Below are 24946 nucleotides of genomic sequence, written 5' to 3'. Positions count from 1 at the left end.
TTCGGCTGAGACCTGCTTGCAGAGAAGTTCTCATGTCTCCTCTCCCCCTCCACATGCGTTTGGAGACTGGCCCGGCATTGAGCTGTCCAAATGGCTTTGACTCTGGGAAGGAGCTGTGATCAGGGGCAAGGTGGTGCAGAGGGTTTGGATGGTGATCTAGGGAGGGAGTTGGGGAGCAGGAGGGGCTGGGGTCCAGAGGCAGGCTGTGGCTGAGAGACGCTTACTTAAGTCAGCAGCCCTATAGCACGCCCGAGGCAAGCTGGGCTCCCTGCCTGCTGCAGCCCCAAATCACTTAAAACTGCAGACTGCAAACCCCACAGTGGCTCTCAGCTCCAGGACAGGGAAGAAACTTGCGCTGGTCCCATCCCCAGGCCAATTTCTCAGGTCTTATCAGCTGGTAGTTTCCAGCCAATAGGAGCTGAGAGATTGGCCGGGGTCAGTTCCTACTGGCCAATTGTTTCTGGCCCCTCAGAGCTGAAGATTGGGCTGGGGGCAGGGAGATCGCACGCAGCCTCCCCCTCTCTGCAGAGAGAATGTTTCCGGATTGTCTTGGCACAACCAAACCCTGACCTTGCTCTAAGTTACGATAACTTAGCTGTGTACCAAATGGGGTGGTCCTAGCTCTGACCGTTTTGAAGTTCTTGGACCAGCAGACTCACGGCTGGACAGACAGACAGGTGCATGTTTCTGAAATATAGAGTAAGATGATAATAAGGCTTAAGTGGACTATTCTGGCGTTTGGCATATGGATGATTTTTGCCTTCGGTGCATTTTGATCTGTTCCTGTGTAACCCACATACCATGTGGGGGTGGTTCACCGTCCCATCAAGTGACACTGAGACCACTTATAGAGAGAATAATGAGTCTGCTCTACAGGCTTAGCTAATAGCTGGATGGCTTTTAGCCCATGGGGTAGAGCCTCATGCACTAAGTTGTACAGGTCCCAAGTTCAATTCTGTTTGCAGATGACCAGGGTGTGCTGGTGTTAACAGCTGCACTACCCCGGAGGTGAAAGGCTACTCACATAATGCTTCCAGACCCCAGGGAGGTGAAATTAGAGCTGAGATTTTCCAAAACATTTAAGGCAAACAGGCACCCAGCTCTCGTGAGGCACCTCACTCCTTCGGCCATTATTCCGAAATAACTTTGCTGTGTAAACACACCCTGGCTGTGTCTACACTGGCATGAATTTCCGGAAATGCTTAAAACGGAATACTATTCCGTTTTCAGTTTTTCTGGAAAAGGAGCGTCTACATTGGCAGGCTGCTTTTCCGGAAAAGCCCTTTTTCTGGAAAAGCGTCTGTGGCCAATGTAGACACGCTTTTCTGGAAAAGACTACTAGGCTGTCTACACTGGCCCTTTTCCAGAACAGTGTTCCGGAATAAAGACTTATGCCCGAGCGGGAGCAGAATAGTTTTCCGGAATAGCGGCTGATTTTGTACAGTAGAGCATCGTTGCTTTTCCGGAAATTCAAGGGCCAGTGTAGACAGCTCGCAGCTTATTCCGGAAAAGCGGCTGATTTTCTGGAATAAGTGGCCCAGTGTAGACACAGCCCCTATGTGTGTACTTTGCACTGGCAATCTGGGCTCTCTGCTGCATCTCACAAAGCCGTTAGTGGAAATGAGATTATTCAGGTTTCCTACCTATGGTACGTGCAGCATCAGCATGACCATTAATACCATCGTGTCCCCTTAGATCACCACTGAAACTTGTCCGATTGGAAATATTTTGTACAAATTACACATAGGCCTTATAAGTTGGCCTTGAAGGGCAGAATCTTTCCAGTTAATGTTTCCACCTGCATTTTAACCACTGATGTAAATTTTTCCTCTGTTAGTTCTGTACCAGGAAAGGTGTGTTCCCCCCGACTGATAACCCGTTTTTCTAGCTGTGTTTGGGGAGACAGCCCTTCTTTAGTTTCACTTGGAAATTTTAAGTCCAGAAAGGACCGTAATGATCTGTTGTGATTTCCTGCATAACACTAGCTAGGAGACTTCTCCCTGGGCATCTGGTCCAACTTGTGGGACCTAGAGCACCTCTGGTAGAAAGAGGCATTCCATCCTGGTTCAAAAACACCTGGCGATGGAGAATTTACCACACCTCTTACTTGTTTCTTCAAAGGGTTAATGAGGGAACTAGATATTTGATATCTACAGCAGCCAGAAATGAATGGCCATTTTAAACAAGAGAAGGAGGCAAGGCGAATGTCGGTGATGTAATGGCCTTTGCCTTTCAGTCTTGCTGGCTTGTGATACCCTATGGGCCCATTGATTTTGATTTATTGGGTGTCTCGTGAAAAGTTCCAACTGGACTATTGGATTTGGAAAATAATCTCATTGGTGAAGTGAAGCTTCCATTGTCATAGCACGGTAGGCAGCTCAAAAATGTTCTGTCAAAATTGGTTTTGGACCAAAAGTTGGATTTTCTCCAGAGAGAATTTTTCCCCGCATAGCGTCCACTTTCTGTGGAAACTGTCAATTTTTCATCAACAAATGAATGCCTGAGAACCAAATTGCTTTGATTTGGAATGCCCTCTGCAGTGCATCATGGCAGATATAGTTTAGGTACATCAGGTTCCCTCTGTGGGCCAGGCTCTCACATTGGGTTACATCTTCCATGATGCCCTATGGCCAGGGACTTCCATGGTGCACTAGATTTGCCTCCAAGAGACTAGACCATAGTGCATCATGGGAGATGTAGTCCAAGCAGGGAACCCAATGGATAAAGGAGAACAGGAACATGAGACATTACAGTGGTAATGTCAGATTGACTTTTTTTCCCCTGCTTTTGGCCACATTTTTTCAGTATTTGAATTTCAGCTAAAAAATCAGAAATCTACATCCCCAAATCTACCCTATCCAGCCACCACTTTTCGGTCAGATCAAATAGGGCCATAGGATTTGCTATGTCAGATCAAGTCATTGGTCCATCAAGCCAACGACTGCCTTTGGGGATGGCCAATAGAAGGTGCCCCAGTTGATGGAAAAAGCATAATGATTCCTTCCTGACCCTTGCAATAATCAGTTCAGGAGACTGAGGGTTTGTTTACACGGTGCTTTAATCCACACTAGAAGGGGGAGGAGTAAATTGTCGTCTTAAGCGTATCAGACATTAACTATACTCATGTGCACTCAGATTTTCCTAAGGTGCATTAATGTAGCTCTGTTTCAAACAGTATTATATTAATCCACACTAGGAAATTTTTAGTGTGCACCAGCAGGTTCGACCCAAGCCAGACAGCTCGTAACCCACTAGTGCAAACTAAAAGGTACACCCCTCTGTGCAGACTAATGCACAATGTAGACAAGTCCTGAGAGTGATCACCAGCCACATGCGGACTTTGGAGTTTTATGGGGTGTCCTGAACTGTTAGTCTTCCTGCATAGTAATTGTAGCCTAGCTCACCCCCTGTACCTCAGAGTGGCCAAGGTTTGGTTGCAAATTCCAGGAATCCAGTGTTAAGTCCTGAAAAAGAAATAAGACACTTGCGCAGGAATGAACACAGCTGTGACTCTTTTTGGAGCTGTATTAAAATGCAAATTACAGTTAACATAATCTTACTGGGAAGAAAAGCTTTTGGAATAAATCGCCTATTTTAAGGTTGTCGTGAACTGCAGTGGCTGACAAAAATGCTTCCTGGCAGGCAGTAATTAGCAACCAAGGGTTCTGGTCGCTGCCTCCCTTAAGCACATCAAGGAAAAAAAGTCCCTTTGTGTTCACAAAGTGAGCCCCACCAAAACGTATGCAGCTGCTCGGAACTTCTTCCCAGCCTCCAGCCCTGCACTGCCAAACTCCCCAACTTACCCATTCAGTTACATCCCATTAGCCTCCTCCCAGCAGGTTCCACAATTCAGCAAAGCTTGGTTTGTAGCCGAGCATTGCGGGACTTGTAGCTTTGTAACCTATCTGCTTCCATGCAAAATTAATGTGAGCCTAGTTTCCATCCATAAGCTGATGAATACTCGATGTTCTTAATCACCCACGGGCAGCCTCTGGAGCCTTCTCCTTATTTATGCAGGAGCCAAGTGCTTGGGGTTCTTCTGAAATCTGCTTTCAACTCTCTCATTGCAATGTCATGCGTGCCGCAGAGTTGCTGGACTCTTCTCGCCTTTTCCAAACCTCCCTGGAGTCACCGGGAATCTTTCTATTGCTAGTGGTGGGGTTTGGATCAGGCCCATAAATAATCTGGCAGATGTTTGCAGCCACTTTTGGAAAAAAGCTTTTATTTAAGCTGTCGTGAATTTGGGCAGTATGGTTCCAGGAGTCCCAGCTCCGTTTCTCCACACTGGTGTCTGTCCCACGTGAACTGTGTGCCAGTTGCTTGGCTCATGGCGATCAGCGTAGCGCCCTTAAAGTCCCAACTACGCATCAGTCCCTTCGCCCTGAAATGGTTCCCCCCGCTTTGTTGGGAAAGTGGGTTACCAGTGTAAACTCTCCTGCTCTGCATATGTTGCAATGTCAGACTCTGCTTCTTCTAAAGAAAAGATTTGCAGAGAAGCAGGCCTGGTCTACACCAGGAAATTAGGTCAGTTTAAGGACCCCCACACCTCTGAGTGACGTGGCTAAGCCCCCCAAAGGGGCTGGGGCTGGGGAGGGAGGGTTGTTTCATTGAGATTCAGTTTGTCTGTTTAAACCTGATACACCTTCCTTCTTTGGAACCAAAGGAGCCTGCTCCCATCCCATTATTTTCAGGAATAACGGCATTGCGCAAGACGGTTTTTCTTGCGCCAGAAGGGGCAGTGTAGACAGCTCCTTCTGGCGCAAGAGCCTCTTCTGCAAAAAGTGGCAGCTCATTAGGTATGCAAATGAGGCTCGGCAATATTCCACACTTAGCCTAATTTGCATATTTCTTGCACAAGAAGCCGCAAGTGTACACATAGCCTAGGTGTTGGGGGAAGGATCAGTTGCTGTCTGGAAAACATGAAGGGAAGAACCTAAGCTAAGGACTGAAGGTCTGGGGGGGCGGGACCCCCTAACCTCAGGGGTCTAAGGCATCCTCGCCTTGACTCCTGTAGCCACATCACGTCTGTACTGTGCTGTATCCTGGAGGAGCAATACACCCGCTCTGTTCTACTGGCTGGTGGAGTCTGTTCTTGCTGCTACGGGGCTGCAGGATCGAGGGGAACCCCGACACATCATCACAGCCAGATACAGCCCAGGCCTACTGAGGATATGTCTACATTGCAGAGTTTTTTTGGAAAAACTGACATTTTTCTGAAAAGACTTCACTTACGTCCACACAGCAATCGTGTTCTTTCAAATAAAATGGAAAGCACAGAGGGGTTTTCCCAACACTGGTAAACGTCTTTCTACGAGGAAGGAGCCTTTTCCAAAAGAGCTCTTTCGCAAAAAGGGGTGTGTGGACGGGGAAGAGGGAGTTCTTTTGAAAGAAGAGGCAAGAGGAAAAAGTACAGGAGCCCTGGTGGCCATTCCATCTATAGCAATTACAGCTGACATGCGAGATAGTGTCCAGTCAGTGTGGACGCTCTCTTTCGAAAAAGCAGATCGCTTTTTCGATGCTCTTTTGCTATGTAGACACTCTCTTTCGGAAAAGTTTTTTTCGGAAGACCTCTTCCAGAAAAGTTTCTTCCGAATGAAGCCTGCAGTCTAGACATAGCCTGAGTCATTTGGCTCTGAGAGCCAAAGGTGCCAGGTTCAATCCCTGCTCCTGGCATTGTGCCCAGAGGTGTAGTGTGACATCCACCTGGATATGGCCCTGGGGCTCTCTGGGGGTGAAATCCACTCCGATGCAGGGGGCTAATTCCCTGTCCAAAGGCTTGGAGGGACAGCAGCTGCTGTCCCAGCTCAGAGACTGGAGTAGCAATACAGGTACAGGGCTGGGGCTGGATTTTTCTTGTGCGCCTAATCGCTGATGGCCTGGAAGTGCGCCTGCCGACTGCTCTCTGCAGGAACAGAGCGAACCAGCTGCTGCTTGCGGCGTATGCACAGCAGGTCCTGACCTCATTCTGGGGGCCTGCTGGGTATCTGAGCTGCTCCCCAGGAAGAAACTCCTGCCTGGTTATGCGGAGGAGTCAGACATGCTCTGGCCAGCACGCCCACGCAGCACAGGGCAAGTAGCCACAGAAAGCTGCACCCCTGAGAATGTGAGGCCTTTGCACATGTATCCAGGAGACTGCTGGGGCTCTAAACGGCCTTCTCCCAGCTGAAGACCTGCTGGTCTTACCTGAAATGCCCTTTAACAGTGCAGGGGGCCTTGAGCATGGGGCCGGGCGATTTTGTCCACGGTAAATAGCAGAGGAAATCTGCATTGGTTGCTCTGGTGCCGTCGGGAGAGCTGGGTTTGTTTCTCCATCCTTGGGAATTGGGGGTTCTGAATGACTGTGAACCGGCCGCCACCTTCAGCCGGGTCCAGGGGCCCAGTGACAACGCAGTGGTCTCCCTCCCTCTCTGACCGCATGGTCCGTATCACCACGGTGACCAGGATGGGGGCAGTCGTGCGGAGTAGGGATGTAAAATCCCGTTTCATTGGTTAACCAGTTAAAGGGGCAGGGGAGGATAGAGTGGCCCACCAGAACCTGGTGCAGGAGTCATGCCTGATGGTTAGAACAGGAGTCAGGAGCCGAAAATGGAAGCTCAGGGTCACCGTTGCATGTAAACTGCGCACTTGGGCAGCCACCCAGGAGAGATTTAAATGCTGCCCAGCGGTTTAGCACAGCGCCCACAGCTGGCAGCATATGTGTCTGTGGGTGGTGCACATCCACACATGCCTTGGTGCGCATAACAACATTTATTCCACGCCCTATATGGGAACAATGTATTTCACACCATAGATGGTTCCCACCATAGAGGGAACATTGCCCAAGTTCAGAGCTGGAATCAAAGGTCAGGAAGTAAAACCAGGTCAGGTGGAGTGAGACGAGCCAGGAGGAAGGCTGGGGCCAGGCAGGCATGGGGCCGTCATCCCCACTGGCAAATGCTTTGCACAGCCACTAACCTGCTGCTGCTGGTGGTCTTGAGAGCCAGTTTGCTCGCCCTTCCCATCGGTCTGGCAGCCTGCCCCAGCCCAGCAGTCCTCACTAGGTAGCCCAGAGACTGGCCCGGCGCAGCCCCACTTCCTAACCACGTGGGCTACACCGGAGCCCTTTGATGTGGTGGTAGTTGTGAGGCAGACCAACCCAGCCTTCATAGCAGTGTACTGAGGCGCAGTCTCCCTGGCTGCCCGGTGCCGGGGCATAACTCCGAGGCCCCAGAGTTGATGACCAATTATGGGGCCCTGGCTTGAGTCAGGGCTGCCCAGCGTGTGGAGCGGAGATGGAGCCGTTCGCGTCCCTGAGCCCAGACCACCCGGAGACTTGCTCGGAGCTCGCCTCCTCTCCGCCGGGACGAGCTAATTCAGCAGCAGGCAGCCAGGTTCCAGGCCTCGGGGGGTCTGGGGGCGACAACGTTAAATCCTCCCGGCTGGCTGGAAGCAGGGTGGGGGGAGTACGAAAGCAGAGGCGGGGGGCAGATGGGATGCTCCGCTCCTGTGGGTAGGGTGGCCAGGTGTCTGGTTTTGAACCGGACAGTCCAGTATTTGAGCTTTCTGTCCGGGAAACAAATGGAGACAATAGAACTGAGAAAATAGAAATGTCCGGTATTTTCTAAATCAGATGTCATGTCGATTGTGATATCATGTCAAGTGTGTGCGGTATTTTTGTTGGAACCATCTGGCAACCCTACCTGTGTTCCTAGTGTAACCCACACACCCAGGCTATGTCTACACTGGCGCGATCTTGCGCCAGAGATATGCAAATGAGGCTAAGCGTGGAATATCACCGAGCCTCATCTGCATATCTAATAAGCCGCCATTTTTGCAGAAGAGGCTCTTGCGCCAGAAGGAGCTGTCTACACGGCCTCTTCTTGCGCAAGAAAAACCCTTTTTTGCAATGCTGCTACGCTGATTATTTTCAGGACTAGCGGCATTGCGCAAGAGGGTTTTTCTTGCGCAAGAAGGGGCCGTGTAGACAGCTCCTTTTGGCACAACAGCCTCTTCCGCAAAAATGGCAGCTCATTAGATATGCAAATGAGGCTCAGCGATATTCCACGCTTAGCCTCATTTGCATATCTCTGGCACAAGATCGCGCCAGTGTATACGTAGCCCTAGTGTGGTTCACTGTCCCATGCAGTTGCACCTAGACCACAGCAACAGCTAAGAACAGGAGTCCTCTACAGCACGGGCTGGGAGCCAGCTGGCATTATCGCTCAAGCCGTAGCGGCTCCTGTACTAAGCTCCAGAGGGCCCAGGTTCAAATCGGCCCGATGGTGGTTACACTAACACTGCAGCCGGGAACCAGGTGGGGGATTGATTCCCAGCAGGACGTCTTTGGCTGCCACAGTGAACACGCTGGAGGGCTTGGGCGCTGGCGTGAGGCGACGCGTTCGGTTCCTCTGCGTGGGGCTGCCAGCTCGCAGAGTGACAGGGCCTCGGGGGTCCTGGGTTGTGATGGCAACGGCCCGCCAGGAAGCCAGCAGACCTTCGGGCTCTTCCGGGCTTGGATGGAGGCCAAGAGGAAGCGAAGCGGCAGGCCCGGGAGGGGAGCCTTTTCAGTCCACCCTGGGTCACCGGCCAGGCTGGGAGTCGGGGGCGGCAGCCTGAGAGAGTGCGTTCCTCAGGCCTAGTGAACAGGCAGAGGCCGGATCTGAAGGCTGCTCTCAGTGCTCACCCCGGCTATTGACACAGGGACCTCAAAAGCAAGGGCAGCCCCTCTGGCCTTCCTGCTCCCCAGCCCCTGGGGGGCGCAGACGTGTCTCTCCCTTCTGAGCAGGGACTGCCCAGGGTGCATGGTCCCCTGCCGGCCCGGGGGGGTTCCCAGCAGAGACAGGCTGCCCACGCGCACCGGCTGGCTCTCCCCACAGAGACGGGTAAGAGGTGTCGTTGCTACAGTGACAAGGTCTCTCACCGCCCTGCTGCTGCCGGCCTGCTGTACTGGCAGGGCACCAAGCCTTCCCCAGAAACCCCACTGCAGTCACAAAAAGAATCGACCCGCCTGCTGCTAAGCTTATCAGGGTTCATCCTCACTAACATGGGCTCTGGCAGGGCATCAATCCCCACCCCCGGCGAGTCCTTGTGGTATCAAGTTCGTCCCGGCTTCTCCTCAGAACAGACAGTCAGTCTCGTAGCCCCATCGTCAGCCCTTCCCTGAGGATTGAGGCCTTCAGGGATCAGGGCCCTGGCCGCTGGCTGGGTCAGTGGAGTTCGTGAAGGGCCAGTGCAGGCACGAGAACGAATGGCTGGAAATTGGCCATCGGTAAGATTGGGCTGGAAATCATAGAATCATAGGACTGGAAGGGACCTCGAGAGGTCATCGAGTCCAGCCCCCTGCCCTCAAGGCAGGATCAAGCTCCGTCTACACCATCCCTGACAGATGTCTATCTAACCTGTTCTTAAATATCTCCAGAGAGGGAGATTCCACCACCTCCCTTGGCAATTTATTCCAATATTTGACCACCCTGACAGCTAGGAATTTTTTCCTAATGTCCAATCTAAACCTCCCCTGCTGCACTTTAAGCCCATTACTCCTTGTCCTGGCCTCAGAAACCAAGAGGAACAAATTTTCGCCTTCCTCCTTGTGACACCCTTTTAGATATTTGAAAACCGCTATCATGTCCCCCCTTAATCTTCTTTTTTCCAAACTAAACAAGCCCAGTTCATGAAGCCTGGCTTCATAGGTCATGTTCTCTAGACCTTTCATCATTCTTGTCGCTCTTCTCTGTACCCTTTCCAATTTCTCCACATCTTTCTTGAAATGTGGCGCCCAGAACTGGACACAGTACTCCAGCTGAGGCCTAACTAGTGCAGAGTAGAGCGGCAGAATGACTTCACGAGTTTTGCTTACAACACACCTGTTGATACAACCTAGAATCATATTTGCTTTTTTTGCAACAGCATCACACTGTTGACTCATATTCAACTTGTGGTCCACTATGACCCCTAGATCCCTTTCCGCCATGCTCCTTCCTAGACAGTTGCTTCCCATCTTGTATGTATGGAACTGATTGTTCCTTCCTAAGTGGAGCACTTTGCATTTCAATGAGACAGAGATTTCTAACTAGAAGTGGGGTGAGGCTCTGGGGCAGCCTCCCCGGGCGAGCCGTGAGGGCAAAAGCCCTGAGTGGCTTCAAGCCGGAAGTTGGTCAGTTCGGCTTTGTCTACACTGCACGTTTTGCTGAAGGAGGCAATGCAAATGAAGCGTGGATTAGCATTTTCTCACGCTTCATTTGCATAATCTCTTTCGGCAAAACGTGCAGTGTAGACACAGCCTTCATGGAGATGGTACGCTGAGGTTTCTGCGATGGCAGTAAGCAGCACTGCTTCCGTAGAGGGCGCCCCAGCAGTGCCGGAAGCGGAACTGGGGAACCAGTATCAAATCAAGCTCTTAACAGGTAGCAGGTTAAACAAAAGGAAGTTTTTCTTCACGCCGTGCACAGTCAGCCTGTGGAACTCCTTGCCAGAGGGTGTTGTAAAGATGAGGACTAGGGTTCCAAAAAGAGCTAGCTAGTTTCATGGGGGTTAGGTCCATCAATGGCTATTAGCCAGGATGGGTAGGAATGGTGTCCCTAGTCTCTGTTTGTCAGAGGCTGGAAATGGGTGACAGGGGTGGGTTCGCTGGATGATTCCCTGTTCTGTTCACTCCCTCTGGCACTGGCCACTGTGGGCAGACAGGACACTGGGCTAATGGGCTTTGGGTCTGACCCAGTCTGGCCGTTCTTATGTTCGTGCGTGCGCAGACGGCGCAGCTCAATCCATGGCTCCTGGCTCGGGGGTCAGGGAAGGCTGGAATGCTCCATGGGGTGCACCCTCGTTTTCCCCCATCACCATAGGTGCCCCTCTGTGGGCGTCCCTGGAGCTCTGGGCTTGGGAAGGGCAGGGTCGGGTCGGGAGCTCCCTGCCAGATTCAGAACTTCAAACCTACAGGCAAAACCAGAAGAAACCTCTCGGCTGGGAAACTCCTCCCTTCCCCCCCAGGGCCTCTGTGGGACCAGCACCGAAGCCAGGGGGATGGGCAGCAGAGGCCACGGTGACTGTGTAGAAGCCTCAGGCCGCTGGTTAATCCAGTAGGATCTGCCGCCTCGAAGCAGGGGAGCCTCTTTCATGGGGTTGCAAACACCAGCGTGTCCCCCCTCCCGCCCCCCGCCCTCTCCCCTGCTCAAGGGGCTGAATCACAGGGAGGCCCAGTCACTGCAGGATGGGGCCAGTCCCCCCGCCCTGCACAGACGAGCCTGCCTTTGTGGGGGGCAGGAGGGGCGCTGGGACAGTGGGGCTCACAGCTGAACGCAGCTACACAGCCTCTGTTGACCTGCGTGGGAATCGCCTTCATCGGGCTTCAGGCCCAGCTACTGGCTCGGCTGGCGGCAGCCGGAAATGGCTTGGCTGTGCATGATACTGTAGCCTTCAAATGCCCACGTGCAGTCTAGTGGCTTCCTCTGCACGCTCCCAGTGCCTGGCCTCTGCAGTTCGAGCTGTGCGTCCCCTTGCACGGTGTGTTGCACGTAGGCTTCGGAGTGCTATACTTCCGAGCGAGTTGCACGACGCGTGTGAGCCAGCTTCACGTGAACCAGCAAGGTGCATCGCACGAGGCCCCTGGGTTAGTCTGACTGGCCACTGCCCTTCGTCTCCCCTTGAAACCATTTTCTTAATGCAATGCTGAGCCAAAACAAAACGGCCTGAGATTTACAGGCAGCGCCCGGGCCAGCAGATGGTGACGCCGCGGGTGACACTTTGAAAGCGCTGGCTCTGGAGAGAGGCGCACCGATTCATTATCCGGTGGGGACTGGGCGGCGAGGTAAGCTGCAAAGCAGATAAGAAGATTGGTTTGCCTGGCCCATATTTCATGCCTCGCTGGCAGCCTGCGCGTTCCTGGGAGAGCGTCTCCCAGCAGGACGGGGCTAGCGGAGGCTGCTGCTGCTGGGGGCTTCTGGCACGGTGCTTATACAACCCATCCGTGGCGCGCCGTCCCGTCAGGCGGAGTGCATCGTGCATCAGCGTTTCTGGTCTACGCCTGCTTTAGGGCCCAGGAGTGGGCCGGCAGAGCAGGTGTTGGGCCCAAACCAGGCCCCCTGAATGGCTGCCGATGTGTCGAGAATCTGAGAAAGCCACGGGGTCAGCGCTGAGAAAAGACACGGCCACAGCCGGCCCACGTGGGGCTCAGGTTATTGGGCTACAGATCAATGATATATGTTTGAGGTCAGGCTAGACCCAAGTTACGGGACCTTCTGTCCTTGTGGGATCCTGGAGCCCAGGACCTAGTCGAAGCCCAACTGCCTACGCCACAACCTGGCAGCCCCATGAGCCCGAGTCAGCTGCACTGAGCCAGCGATGGGCTGGTTATTGTAGGGTAGACATGCCTTTGCAGAGCTTTGGAACCGGGATACCTGAAGTGTGACGGCGCGTTGGGGGTTCCCCGTCTCCTGCACCCCGAAATGGCACAAACAGACTGCACCAGCCGGTGGAATAGAGGAAGTTTATTGCCTCTCCAGGATACAGCACAGCACAGATGTAGTCTGGCCACAGAGCTGGGCTAGGATGCCTCAGGCCCCCTTGAGATGGGGGAGACTGGGCCCCTAAACTCCAGCCCCTTCTCCTAGGCTCTCCTCCATGCTCTCCCACAGTCTAACTCAATTTCCTTGCCGCCCTGCCCCCGCAGTCAGGGCAGCATTCCCCCTTCCTTTGTTCCTCTCCATGGGGGGTGTCTGGCCACTGGTTCAACCAGTTTGGCCTTACCTCTGCCTAGCGAGGTTTTCCCTGCTGGGTCTTGCTCCAGACAGCAGGGGTCACCACAGCCCAGCAAGTACCCCCACTACGTCACACCTGACCCAAGGAGTTTGTTGCACCCTCTAGACTAGACAAGGTTACAAGGCCACAGGGAATCAGCCCCAATGAACCAGGAAGGGAAGGGTTAATGATGACCCCGGTGGGATCTCAGGGGTTTACATGAAGTGAGTATGAGCAAAGTGAATCCCCACCTTTGGTGTATCTTGCCCGGTGTTCCCTGTAACCTGGGCACTGGTGCGGCCACTCCGGAGAGATTCCAGTGCCACCCAGCTGATTAGCAGAGTGCCCACAGCTAGGTTTGTGTTTCTCCTGGTGGTGCACTTTTGCACATGCATTGGTGCACGTAATAAAATTTATTCTGCATGTGGATGGGAAAAAAATCTGCAAGTGGTTGGAAACGATTAGAGCAGACCTGGGCAAAATTAGGCCCATGGGCCAGCCCCGGCCTGCCAAGCCACCAGAACCAGCCTGCGGATGCTGCAGGGAGCCCCAGGTAGTTTCCCCGCTTGCCTCGCCCCACTCAGAAACACGTCGGCGGGGCAGTTTTTCTTTAAAAGCTATAAGCCTGGAGGGGAGGGGGTAAAACTTTAGGAGCTGCTCCTACCCCCAGCACAACCCCATTGCCAGTTTCATGGCTGCTGCCTGTGCAGGGGCAGGGCAGGCAGGGAAACTGATTCAGGAACCACTGCTGGCTGGTAAGTCTCCTAGCAGAGCCTGCCTCTGGCACCCCAGTCCTTCCCTTCTCCAACCCTCTGCCCCCCACTCCACATACCCAAATCCTCTGCACCCCTCCTGTACCCATATTCCCTCCCAGATCCGGCACTCCAATCCCCTGCCCCAGATCGCAGTCCCCTCCTGCCCAAACCCCTGCACTCCCTCCTGTACCCCAATTCCCTGCCCTAGGTCACAATCCAACCCCCTGCACCCCAGTCACAACTGCCTCCTTCCCCCAAACTCCCTCCCTTCCCCCAAGCTCCCTTTCTGCACCCAACCTCCATCCCAGATCTGGCACCTCCTCCATTAATAGCCTGGAAGAGTGCAGTCCTCAACCACTTTCCAAACTCTTGGGCTGTGTCTACACTGGCGGGTTCTTGCACAAGAACATCTTGCACTAGGGTTCTTGTGCAAGAACTTTTGCACAAGAACACGTCCACACTGCCAGGTGCTTTTACGCAAGAACATCCATGGCAGTGTGGATGTTCTCTTGTGCAAGAAGGCTCTGATGGCCATTTTAGCCATAGGGCTTTCTTGCGCAAGAAACCCCTGCCACCCATCCACACTGCCCTCTTGCACAAGAGGCCTTGCACTTGTTAGAAAAGAGCGTAGCTCTTGCGCAAGAAGCCCTCTGTTCCCACACCCTACTGTAAATCTTGCGCAAGAGCGGGCGGGCAGTGTGGACGCTCTGCGGGTCCTTGCGCAAGATCGGCCGTTCTCGCCAGTGTAGACATAGCCTTGGAGTGGCCCCCCCGTCAAAAGTGATTGCCCACCCCTGGATTAGAGGGAACGTTGATCCTGACCCTTGGTCACAAGAGACGAAAATGTCAGGACCTGTCCCGTTGTCACAAGCCCCGCCCCCCACCGCACCCCGGAGGATAATCAAGCCCTCGCCTCGACCTGATTGCAACCCCCCGGGCTGAGAACCCGTGTACAGGCTCACGTGTTAACCACTGTGGCGAGAGCAGCAGAAATGGCTTTTGGAGAGAGCTGCCGAGTCCCGGAGGAGCAGCGCTAACGACAGGCGTCCATGGGGTTAGATTTGTCGTGGGCACGTGCTCTCAGCTCACGCAGGCGACGAAACTCTCGGGCCCAGCCCTACTTCCCTTTCCCCCTGGGCAAGGCAGGTGCGCCATTCCCTTGGCCAGTGTAAACCAGCCCAAAGGATGCTCTGAGCAGGCTGCTGAGCAGGAGCGAGCCGTGGCGGCAGTGACTAGGGAAACCGTCCCAACGCCTTTGCCATCAGGGAACCCATTTACACCGTTTCCCTGGAAAAGGCAGCGTTGACTGAGAGCTGAGGCTAGCCCCCTTCTCTCCCCCGAGATTAAGACAGCCAACAGCTGCTGTGCCGGGGGATCCTTGGCTGCCGTTTAACCTGGTTAACGTAACATGCCCAAGCATATCAAGCGACCAAACGCAGCGGAAGCAGTGACCTTCGCTCGCTGCAACGTGCTAGGGAAAGAACATCATCTGAGCCGGTAACAACACTCCCAGCGACGCCCTGGCTCTTTGACGGCAAGAGCCAAACCCCAGCGCGTACGCCTGGGCAGAGAGGAGCTGCCCGAGACATTGCTGGCAGAAGGAACAGCAGAGTCGTAAGGGGCTGGTTGGTATTTGAAGATGGCGTATTGGATGATAGGATCTGTAGGCAATATACTATCCTTTGTATTATGCTCGTGCCAACAGGGTCTAGGCTAGGCACAGTCCAGACCTATAGTGAGAGACAGTCCCTCCCCCAAAAAGATTACAACAAATAAAGGAGGGAAACTGAGACACAGAGCAGGGGTGTGATTTGAGGATGTTCACACAGGTTATCAATGGCCGAGCCAGGATTGGCCTCCAGTCTACAGGTCTGACCACTAGACCATGCTCCTTCCTCTCAATATATTCCACTTCAGCTCAGAAATTAGCAGTGAATGACATCTTCTGTATAATTACCGGGACATAAGAACATAAGAACGGCCGTACTGGGTCAGACCAAAGGTCCATCTAGCCCAGTAGCCTGTCTGCCGACAGTGGCCAGCACCAGGTGCCCCAAAGAGGGTGGACTGAAGACAATGATCAAGCGATTTGTCTCCTGCCATCCCTCTCCAGCCTCTGACAAACAGAGGCCAGGGACACCATTTTATCCCCTGGCTAATAGCCTTTTATAGACCTAACCTTCAGGAAATTATCTAGCTTCTCTTTAAACTCTGTTATAGTCCTAGTCTTCACAGCCTCCTCTGGCAAGGAGTTCCACAGGTTGACCACACGCTGTGTGAAGAAGAACTTTCTTTTATTAGTTTTAAACCTGCTACCCATTCATTTCATTTGGTGTCCTCTAGTTCTTCTATTATGGGAACTAATAAATAACTTTTCTTTATCCGCCCTCTCCACACCACTCATGATTGTATAGACCTCTATCATATCCCCCCTCAGTCTTCTCTTCTCTAAACTGAAAAGTCCATTGGACATGTTCAATATGTCTAGGGCCAAAAACTGATGTGCCCTTCTCATTCCCACATCTTGGGGAGGGCAGCCTCTCATTGCAGCCTTGCCGTGAAAGATGACACAGCCGTACTCGGGTTCACCACTTTGGTGGGGCGGAACATACCAAAAACCAATCTGTGAGCACCCCCTGCTGGTTTTACTGCCACTGTGCACTAGCTAACACTCTCCAGAGCTGTGACTGCTCCTGTGCGGCGAGGGTGGGGTCGCTGAGACTAGACTTGATTCTCTTCTCAGTCCATTGGTACGGCTCCTGACGTCGACCTGGTTTGCACCAGGATAAGTGAAAGCAATCTCTGACCCAAGGAATTAAACCAAAGGCGATTACTCTGGCTTCGCTTTCCCAGCAATCAAACAGACTATAATGCTTTCCGAGAAAGAGAGCTAAAGCCAGCCAAAGGGTATTTGCACCCAATGGAGAGTCAATACAAATCAAGAGCTGTACAGAAAATGATGCATTGGCAATCCTTTCACTAATGCATCGCTACATCTGTGGGCAGATCAGCCTGAGATACAGGGGGCTCCGGACAGTTCAGTCTGGCAGGTAATTCTGCAGAGGTGGTTAAATTATATTTGAGAAACTCCCTGCTTGGCCTGGGGGGGAAATTGCATCCCTGTAACAGCCAGTCACCTTGGGCGCAGAAAATCAGAGCGTGCTTCATTTCGCCTTGCGGTCCCTGAGCAATGAGCATGCTTGGGTGACAGATTTTGCTCCAGCCCACTCCGATACCAGTCATGTGCTCTTCCCACAGTCAGAGCTCTGCAGTCCAGGGCTGTGTCTAGACTGGCCAGTTTTTCCAGAAAATCAGCCGCTTTTCCGAAAAAACTTGCCAGCTGTCTACACTGGCAGCTTGAATTTCCGCAAAAGCACTGACGATCTCATGTAAGATTGTAAGTGTTCTTGAGCAAATACTATGCTGCTCCCGTTCGGGCAAAAGTCCTTTTGCGCAAAACTTTTGCGCAACAGGGCGAGTGTAGACAGCTCGGATTTGTTTTCCACAAAAAAGCCCCGATCGTGAAAATGGCCATCGGGGCTTTTTTGCAGAAAAGCGCGTCTAGATTGGCACGAACGCTTTTCCGCAAAAAGTGCTTTTGCGGAAAAGCATCCGTGCCAATCTAGACGCTCTGTTCCGAAAATGCTTTTAACGGAAAACTTTTCCATTAAAAGCATTTCCGGAAAATCATGCCAGTCTAGACGTAGCCCAGTTGTTTAACTCTTGCCTACGATGCTCTGTTCGGTCTTTTGCTCCCGTCTTGTGACAGATTTCGTCAGTCGGAGCCTTTCCTGGCCTGATCCCGTTCCCAGCGGCAACGCCCCTGTTAACACAGGCCTTTCAGTTCTCACTGCTTCCACCTACCCTTGGAAACTCTCTTCTCCTCGTCTCGTTGCAGGTGGTACGAGACCAGATCTCTCACTGCACGGTCAAGCTGCGGCAGACCACGGGCCTGATGGAGTACTGCCTGGAGGTCATCAAAGAGAACGACCCCAGTGGGTTTTTACAGGTGGGTGTGCGGCTTTTCACTTCCAGGGGTCTTCGCGCTAAACAGCTGGGCTGGCTGGGAGCGTGAGTGACCGCAGATCCCAGAGGCCACGTTCACCCCTGCCCTGACTGGGGTGAAGTCAGCGGAGCTACACCATGGAGGAGCACAACCCCAGATCTTTAGGTCAATTGGTCCATCAGGAATATCTGAAAATTGCACACTATTTTATTGGTAAGCATAAGAACATAAGAACAGCCACACTGAGTCAGACCAAAGGTCCATCCAGCCCCGTATCCTGTCTGCCAACAGCGGCCAGTGCCAGGTGTCCCAGAGGGAGTGAATCAAACAGGTAATGATCAAGCGATCTCTCTCCTGCATCCATCTCCACCTTCTGACAAACAAATGCTGGGGACACGATTCCTTACCCATCCTGGCTAATAGTCATTAATGGACTTAACCTCCATGAATTTATCTAGTTCTCTTTAAACCCTGTTATAGTCTACCTTCACAACCTCCTCAGGCAAGGAGTTCCACAGATTGCGCTGTGTGAAGAAGAACTTCCTTTTATTTGTTTTAAACCCGCTGCCCATTACCAGTAGCTTCATTTGGTGGCCCCTAGTTCTTATATTATAGAAACAAGTAAATAACTTTTCCTTATTCATTTCCTCCACACCACGCATGATTGTATAGACCTTTATCATATCCCCCTTAGTCTCCTCTTTTCCGAGCTGAAAAGTCCTAGTCTCTTTAATCTCTCCTCATAGGGGACCCGTTCCAAACCCCTCATCATTTTAGTTGCCCTTCTCTGAACCTGTGTACATACACATGCATGTGCATGAGTGTGTATATGTAGATGCAGAGAATGTAATAATCCCATATATACAGATCTAAAAATACTTGTAAAGGACTATTCTAGCTGTACATCACTCCCCATCCCCTTCCTGCCACCAACATAGGAGCCATGTCAGGGGCCTCAGCAAGGAGAGGGGACACAGCCAGCATGCTTCTGCTCTCTCGTGTAACAGGTCCTACTGCTAACAGCAAACATAAGGTTGCTCTCCCTTGTGCCAAGGGGTGATGCAGGCTCAGGAATTTGTAGTGTGGAGAAGAGGGCTCCAAGTGAGCATACAAGATTGTGCTCAGTACAAGCACAAGCAAGGGAATCTAGGAAGATTTTCTTCCTGCCAATTTCAGCCTAGAATAGGAACAATGTTAAGAGGGTTCCTTAGTATTTGGGGGCCCAGTTCTGCTCCCCTGGAACTTAGCAGCTAAACTCCCATGAGCTGTAGCATGAGAATTAGACCCGGTATTAGCTGTGTATGTCTAGAGATCTTATTAACGAAGGCCGAGTAAGGGAGACACATCTCTGTGCCAGCTGGTCATGAGAAATGCAGAGGCACTCGCTGTGAGACAGGCCCTGATGCCCTTCACCCACATGAGTAGCACTTTTCTCTGTGGGTGATCTCAGTGGCACCGTGCCAAATTACTCCTCGTTGTGAGCGAGCACATCAGGAACGGGCTCTCTGTAAGGAGAAAAAATCTTATGCGGATGGTGGAGAGAAGCAGGCGGAGAAGGCTGCGTGTAAGGTAGGAGGCAAAACAGGAATGTTTTGAGAAAGCGCTGTATGTTTCCGCCTGTGAGAAAACTGCCTTATACGGACACTGGGCGAGGAGTTTGGAGGAAGATTCTTATTGCATCTCTAGAATAAATATTACAGCACGCAGCCCTAAGGTACCTTATGGGTGCATCTAGACTGGCAAGATTTTGCCCAAAAGCAGCTGCTTTTGCGCAAAAACTTCCCAGCTGTCTACACAGGCCGCTTGAATTTGCGCAAGAGCACTGACTTTGTAATGTACAAAATCAGTGCTTCTTGCGCAAATACTTTCACGCTTCCGCTCGGGAAAAAGCCCTCTTGTGCAAGAATACTTGTGCAAGAGGGCCAGTGTAGACAGGGAAGAACTGTTTTGCGCAAAAAAGCCCCGATGGCTAAAATGGCGACCAGGGCTTTCTTGTGCAAAATCGCATCTAGACTGGCCACGGATGCTTTTGCGCAAAAGCACTTTTTGCCCAAAACCATCCATGCCAATCTAGATGCGCTTTTGCGGAAATACATTTAACGGAAAAACTTTTCCGTTAAAAGTATTTCCGCAAAATCATGCCGGTCTAGATGCAGCCTAATGGGATACAAACACCCTAGGGATGTAATAGTGTAGTTAATTAACTGATTCATCAATAAGCAAAAGCTTATTGGTTAATGCTATGGACTGCACACATACCCTCTGCCCCCTGCTAGTAAATTTTTTAGCAGGCTGGTCAGCAGCCTGGCTTAGTCCTGGCTTGCAACAGGTCTGGGATCTACCTCTGCTGCAGCTCTGCATTTAAAGCGTATTAGGAGCCAGGCTGGTAGCCTGGCTCAGTTCTGGCTCACGCCAGATTCGGGAATTCAGCCCCTAGACAGGGGCTGCTGCCACCCTGCACTGCTGCCTCTGTATCAGAGACAGCAGCACAAGGTGACAGGCAGCTGGTCCACGAGGGGAGCTGGTTTTTCAGCTGTCTCCACTTGTGGACCAGCTCCGGCCTGGCACCCCGCACCGCTGCCTCTGATACAGAGGCATCGGCATGGATTGGCAGGGGGCTGCTTGGGAGTGGGGCCGGGGGTCACTGGCTGCCAGCCCCGCCCCTAGGGACTATAGAATAGTTGAGTAGCCTATAAGGATTCACCAGGTTAATCGACTATTCAATTAACCGATGTTTAACAGCCCTAAGACGCACTCGGTGGCTCGCAAGAACAATAGCAGTTCATAAGAATGCGATCGGGCTCCTAGTGCAGCCAGTGAAATCTTTCCACTGACATCTCTGGGCATGGGGTCGTCTCCGTAAGGTGGGACTGACTCACTTGACCTACGAGGCTCGGTAGCTCCAGATACGTGAGTCGGTTCTGCTTTGAGTCATTTCCAAAGCGGCACCTAAAACAAAGGGCTTTGCCAGCGCCGTTGGGTGCCTTCCTGGCCCAACAAAGTCAATGGCGAAACGCAAGCCATTATGAAACTGTCGCGATGCCAGAACTCCACCTGGGCAAGCCTTTGGGGTCAGGCCCTGCTGAGTGTTACCGTCATCAGGCACCATCTCTCCCTATAGCACGCCCGCCAGAGTGGCGTGTCATAGCCGAGGCTGTGGTCTTCCTTGCCATCAGATTTCCGACGCGCTGATCAGGAGAGTGCACTTGACCGAGGACCAGTGGGGGAAGGGGACGCTGACCCCACGGATGACCACTGACTTTGATTTGAACCTGGACAGTGCCCCTTTGCTGCAGTCCATCCACCAGCTCGACTTTGTGCAGATGAAAGGTAAGAGCCTGTCCGCAGGCCATGTACAAATCCCCCTCCTTGTGCTCACCCCAATCGCTGGCTTTAGTGAAAAACACAAGGGGGCAAGAAACGGGAGCGAATTTCATCTGCGTCGGACTTGTTTTTTTAAGATACTTGTTTCGTTCCACATCAAAATTGAGAAGGCGGGTTTAAAACCTCAGAGGCGATCCTGTCCTGAGCTGAGGTGCCAGGTTCAGTGCTCAGCTCTGCCTGGGTGGAGGCAGGCCGTTGCTCTGTGCCTCAGTTTCCCAGCAGTGACATAGGGATAATCTTTCCTTTCTATCACCCTGTGTGTCTCATGAGAGGGTAGGTTTCCGGAGGGAAGCACTGTCTCTTGCTCAGGGTGTGTGTGTGGGCTCCAGGATGGATCTGAGAGACGAGTGTGTTCCAGGCGCAGGCTGGAAAGGGCATGGCAGGACAGGGATGGGGAAGGTGTTTCGTCCCTGGCACAGTCCAGCGGAGTCTCCTGTAGAGGCGGGTGGGACAGGTAGCCTAGTGCCCAGCCGGGCACGTAGAACGACCCTCCGCGGGCACAGAGGGATGGACGTGACCAGGCCGAGTTCCGATCTGCGACCTCAAAGGCTGGCGTAATCCTCCTCCACGCAGCCTGGCGCCAGCGCGCCCTCGGCAGCGCCCCGGGGGAGGAAGTGCCATTGCAGGTCTTCGGAGCCCGGCTGAGCCGGGAGGCGACTCGCCAGTGCGGGCTCCCAGGATTGCCTGGCCTCTGGGCACGATGAGGGGGCAGCTCCGTGCTCCCAGAAGGGGCTGGACCTCCGGCAGGAGGGGCAGGGCTGGAGCAGCCGGCCCTCAGCACCACCTGGCCCAGCCCCCCAACCCTGGAGCTGTCCAGAGATTTAAAAGACCTGAAGCTCCAGCTGCCGCTGTACAGTACAGCAGTACAGCAACAGCGGCTGGGAGACCCAGGCCCCTTTCAGTCACCGGACTCCAGGGCGGTTGCCCCCTTGGGCCCTTCCCCCCCGCCGGTGGGCCTGCTTGTGGCCCAGAGAGCGGCTGCCGCCCTACAGATGTGGGAGAGCGTCCTAGGCTGCGCTACTGGGTCAAAGGGAGAGCAGGTCAGAACTGAGGTGCCGGGCAGCGGGTGCTCGGCAGCCGCAGGTCAGGAGCACACAGCTGGGAAAGGCCAGCGTCTCGCTGCTGCTGCTGGAGAGGAGCCTGCTCGCGAAGCGCCCCGGAGAAACCATCCGAGACCAAGCGATAACCCCCAGGGAGGCTGCTGCCGACGTCAGCCCCACGGCTTAGCTCTCCCAGGTCCAGCGCCTGGCTGCTTTGACCTGCTCCTCTGGGGCCGGGGCCATTCTCAGGGCTGCTGAGAATTCCCTCGATAGCTAAGCACTGCCATGTCCACATGGCTTCCCTTTCCCCTTTCCCCTGAGTTCTGTTTCCCTTTCCTGCCTCGTATCTTTTTCCTTTGCCACCCTCCCGATCTCCCTGCCCATCTCCACCTGCCCCGCGCGGCGCCTTGATCCCTGGGCTGTCCCTTTGCTGTGCTGTTCTTTTACAGGGAGCTGGGCCGGCCCACAACATTTGGCACCTGAGGTGGGGAGCTCAAATGACGCCCCCTCGCTTGGGCCAAAACTTTGAAAGGTCTCAATTCTCTGGGTCCTAGTGGTTCCCCTCCTCCCCCCAGCCTGGCACCTGAGGCGGCCTCCTCAGTTCGCCTCATGGTAAGGCCGGCCTTGCCGGGAAGCCGTGCAGCGGAAGGACCCAGCCGAAAAAGCTGCCAAGCCACCGGTGGCGGAGAGGCGCCTGTAAACGGTGCCAGCTGCAGCATTGCTGCCAGCCTGTGGTGCGGGGGCCCTTGCGAGAGGGAGAGACACGGCGCTGGGCATTTGTAGGTGGTGTCGGCAGCTGGAGGCCTGGTCTGCCCCCCGCTGTCGGGTAACAATGTTCTGCTACGGAGGGAATTCAGCCATGTGGCCCTGCTGGGCCCAGTCCGGACAAGAACCTCGGAAACCCTGGAATTGCCCCAAACGCAAACCCGCCCTACTCCCAGGCTGTGTCTCCACTACATCCCTTCTCTCGATGTAAATTAGACACTTCGAAATTGTAAACCGCATTTTTTGAGGAGTACGGGGTCTTTCGAAAAAGGGTTTTCTTTCCGAAAGAGCCCCGTCTAAATAGCCGTTTTTCTTTCGAAAACCACATTTCGGAAAAAAAAACCACGGCTGCCATTATGCAAATGAGGCGTGGGAAATGTAAATCCCGGCTTCATTGGCAATTTCGAAGTGTCTAATTTACGTCCCTTTGTCAAGAAAAGAGATGTAGTCTAGACACCGCCCCAGTGCACAGTCTGCATGTCAGTGGAAGAGCAGCAGCAACACACGGGCCTCGCCTACCCACTGAATTATACCACGGTGGGGGGTTGGGCCTTGTGTCTAGGGCACTGGTTGCCCCAGACCCAACGCCCCTTTTGGGACGGCCTTGACCCAGAACATTTACTCGCCCTACATGAGCCCAACTGAAACACACATTCATCTCTTGCCACATGTGGCTCACCACACCTATTGCGGCAACACGCCGCCCTGAATTACGGCTCCATCATGTTTCGCCCTCGGGACGATCTGGTGCCCAGCCACAATGACAACAGCCTGACTCACCACTCCCCTGTCTAGCGATACACTGGTGTCCTTCCGTGAACTTGCCTGGTGATAACCGGGGGTAACCCAGAGACAAACTAGACCCTCCGTTTCCACTGATGTTGCCACCGGTGGCTGTGTTCTCACCCAGCCGTGATCATGTCAGTCCGTCTGCAGCTGGACTCTCTGAGTACATCAGGAAGGTGCTCCCGTGGCCCTCCTGGTCTTTGGTTATGCCGTGGTGAGGGGTGGGTGAGGTACGGGAGCACGCTCTCAAAGGTACAGGCGTGGCGCTGTGTTTTCACACTCATGTAAAATGTATAATGAAGACCATGTAAGGAAAAAGGAGGCAGCCTCAGTAAAATTTCAGGTTGACAAGCTGATAGAAACCCAAAATTCTGCAAATCTACTCATGGGAAGGAAGTTCAGAAAATTATTTCTTCTTGTTTCTCCGTATCTCAGTGTGAAATGCAGGCTGGGCGACAAGCTGATAAACATGGTCTCCATCGATTGGAGAATGTGTGCATGCATTTCCATGCCTCGCAGCAATTTGAGTGCCCTTGCTATGCCCCCGTGTCCACTTTGGTCGTAGAAGCCAGGGTTACACTAATTTTTGTTTAGCTTCCTCTCCAGTGCCGGCACCCCCGATCCTACAGCTAGAAGAATGTTGCACCCACAACAACAGCGCCACATTGTCCTGGAAACAGCCCCCTCTATCAACGGTGCAGGTGGAAGGATACATTCTGGAGCTGGATGACGGGAACGGTGGTCAGTTCCGGGTAGGTATTGCGAACGTCGGTTCTGTTTCTAACACGCACCTTGGAGCTGAGGACAATGCCAGTGATGTGGGAGCCGCGGCAGGACTGTTGCTGGTAGACAGGAAGCAGGCTTACAGTCTGCAGCGATACACTGCCCCTGCCTTATAGAATCATGAATACCTTTCGCCTTGTGTCGTGATGCACACGGGTATAAACGATTCCCCAAGGTGAAAACCAGTGGGAAATCAGGCCAGTTTGGCATTGTTTGTAGAAGAGTTTATTTCTATACAGTATCATCCTCCCCTGGATTTGAACTGAATCTTTCACTTTTTGTCAACAGCTTCAGTCCTGTTTCTATGACTATTTTTATTATGAGGGACCTGGTGCAAAAACCACAGGGTGGTATTCTCTGCCCTGTGGGATGCAGGAGATAGTCAGATTGGTCCCTTCTGGCTGTACGAGTCTGTGACTCTGTGAATGGAGAACACAGCTGCTAACTTTGCAGGGGGAAGCTGTTGTAAGCACCAGGTTCAGAGACTATGGAAACCATCAGCCAACAACGCCGTGACGGAAGGCACCGTACAGTCACCTTGTTGCAGTGACTGGGGATAGATGATGATACAGGGCCATACCCATCCTACAAGGGTATAGTGGCAACAGCAGGACCCCGCAGAGATGTGGCCTCCTGTGGCAACTTCCGTTGTTCAGCTGTTGGAGTCACTCGCTATGACCATACCCATCAGGTTCCCTCTTGGGGGAGCTCTGTCT

At 53.0% G+C, this 24946-nt stretch overlaps 1 protein-coding gene across 6 annotated transcripts in view; it reads left to right on the top strand.

The window, feature by feature from the left end:
* TRIM9 (tripartite motif containing 9) overlaps positions 1-24946 on the top strand; it is a 130616-nt gene that overhangs the window by 74278 nt on the left and 31392 nt on the right. For 4 of the 6 annotated variants that reach the window (XR_012903243.1, XM_075926182.1, XM_075926185.1 and 1 more), the window contains exons 4-6: positions 17365-17475; positions 20649-20802; positions 24042-24199. Coding sequence is in view for 5 of the 6 variants with exons in the window: in XM_075926182.1 (XP_075782297.1) it covers positions 17365-17475; positions 20649-20802; positions 24042-24199 (423 nt within the window). In the remaining variant the exon portion in view is untranslated. The remainder of the gene's footprint in view (positions 1-17364; positions 17476-20648; positions 20803-24041; positions 24200-24946) is intronic. The other 2 variants (XM_075926183.1, XM_075926184.1) reach the window with 1 other exon arrangement.

This window comes from Pelodiscus sinensis, chromosome 4 (assembly GCF_049634645.1).
Source record: "Pelodiscus sinensis isolate JC-2024 chromosome 4, ASM4963464v1, whole genome shotgun sequence".
NCBI classification, from domain to species: Eukaryota; Metazoa; Chordata; order Testudines; family Trionychidae; genus Pelodiscus; species Pelodiscus sinensis.
The sequence above is the reverse complement of the archived record's forward strand: the minus strand, read 5'-3'. Positions and strand labels throughout refer to the sequence as shown.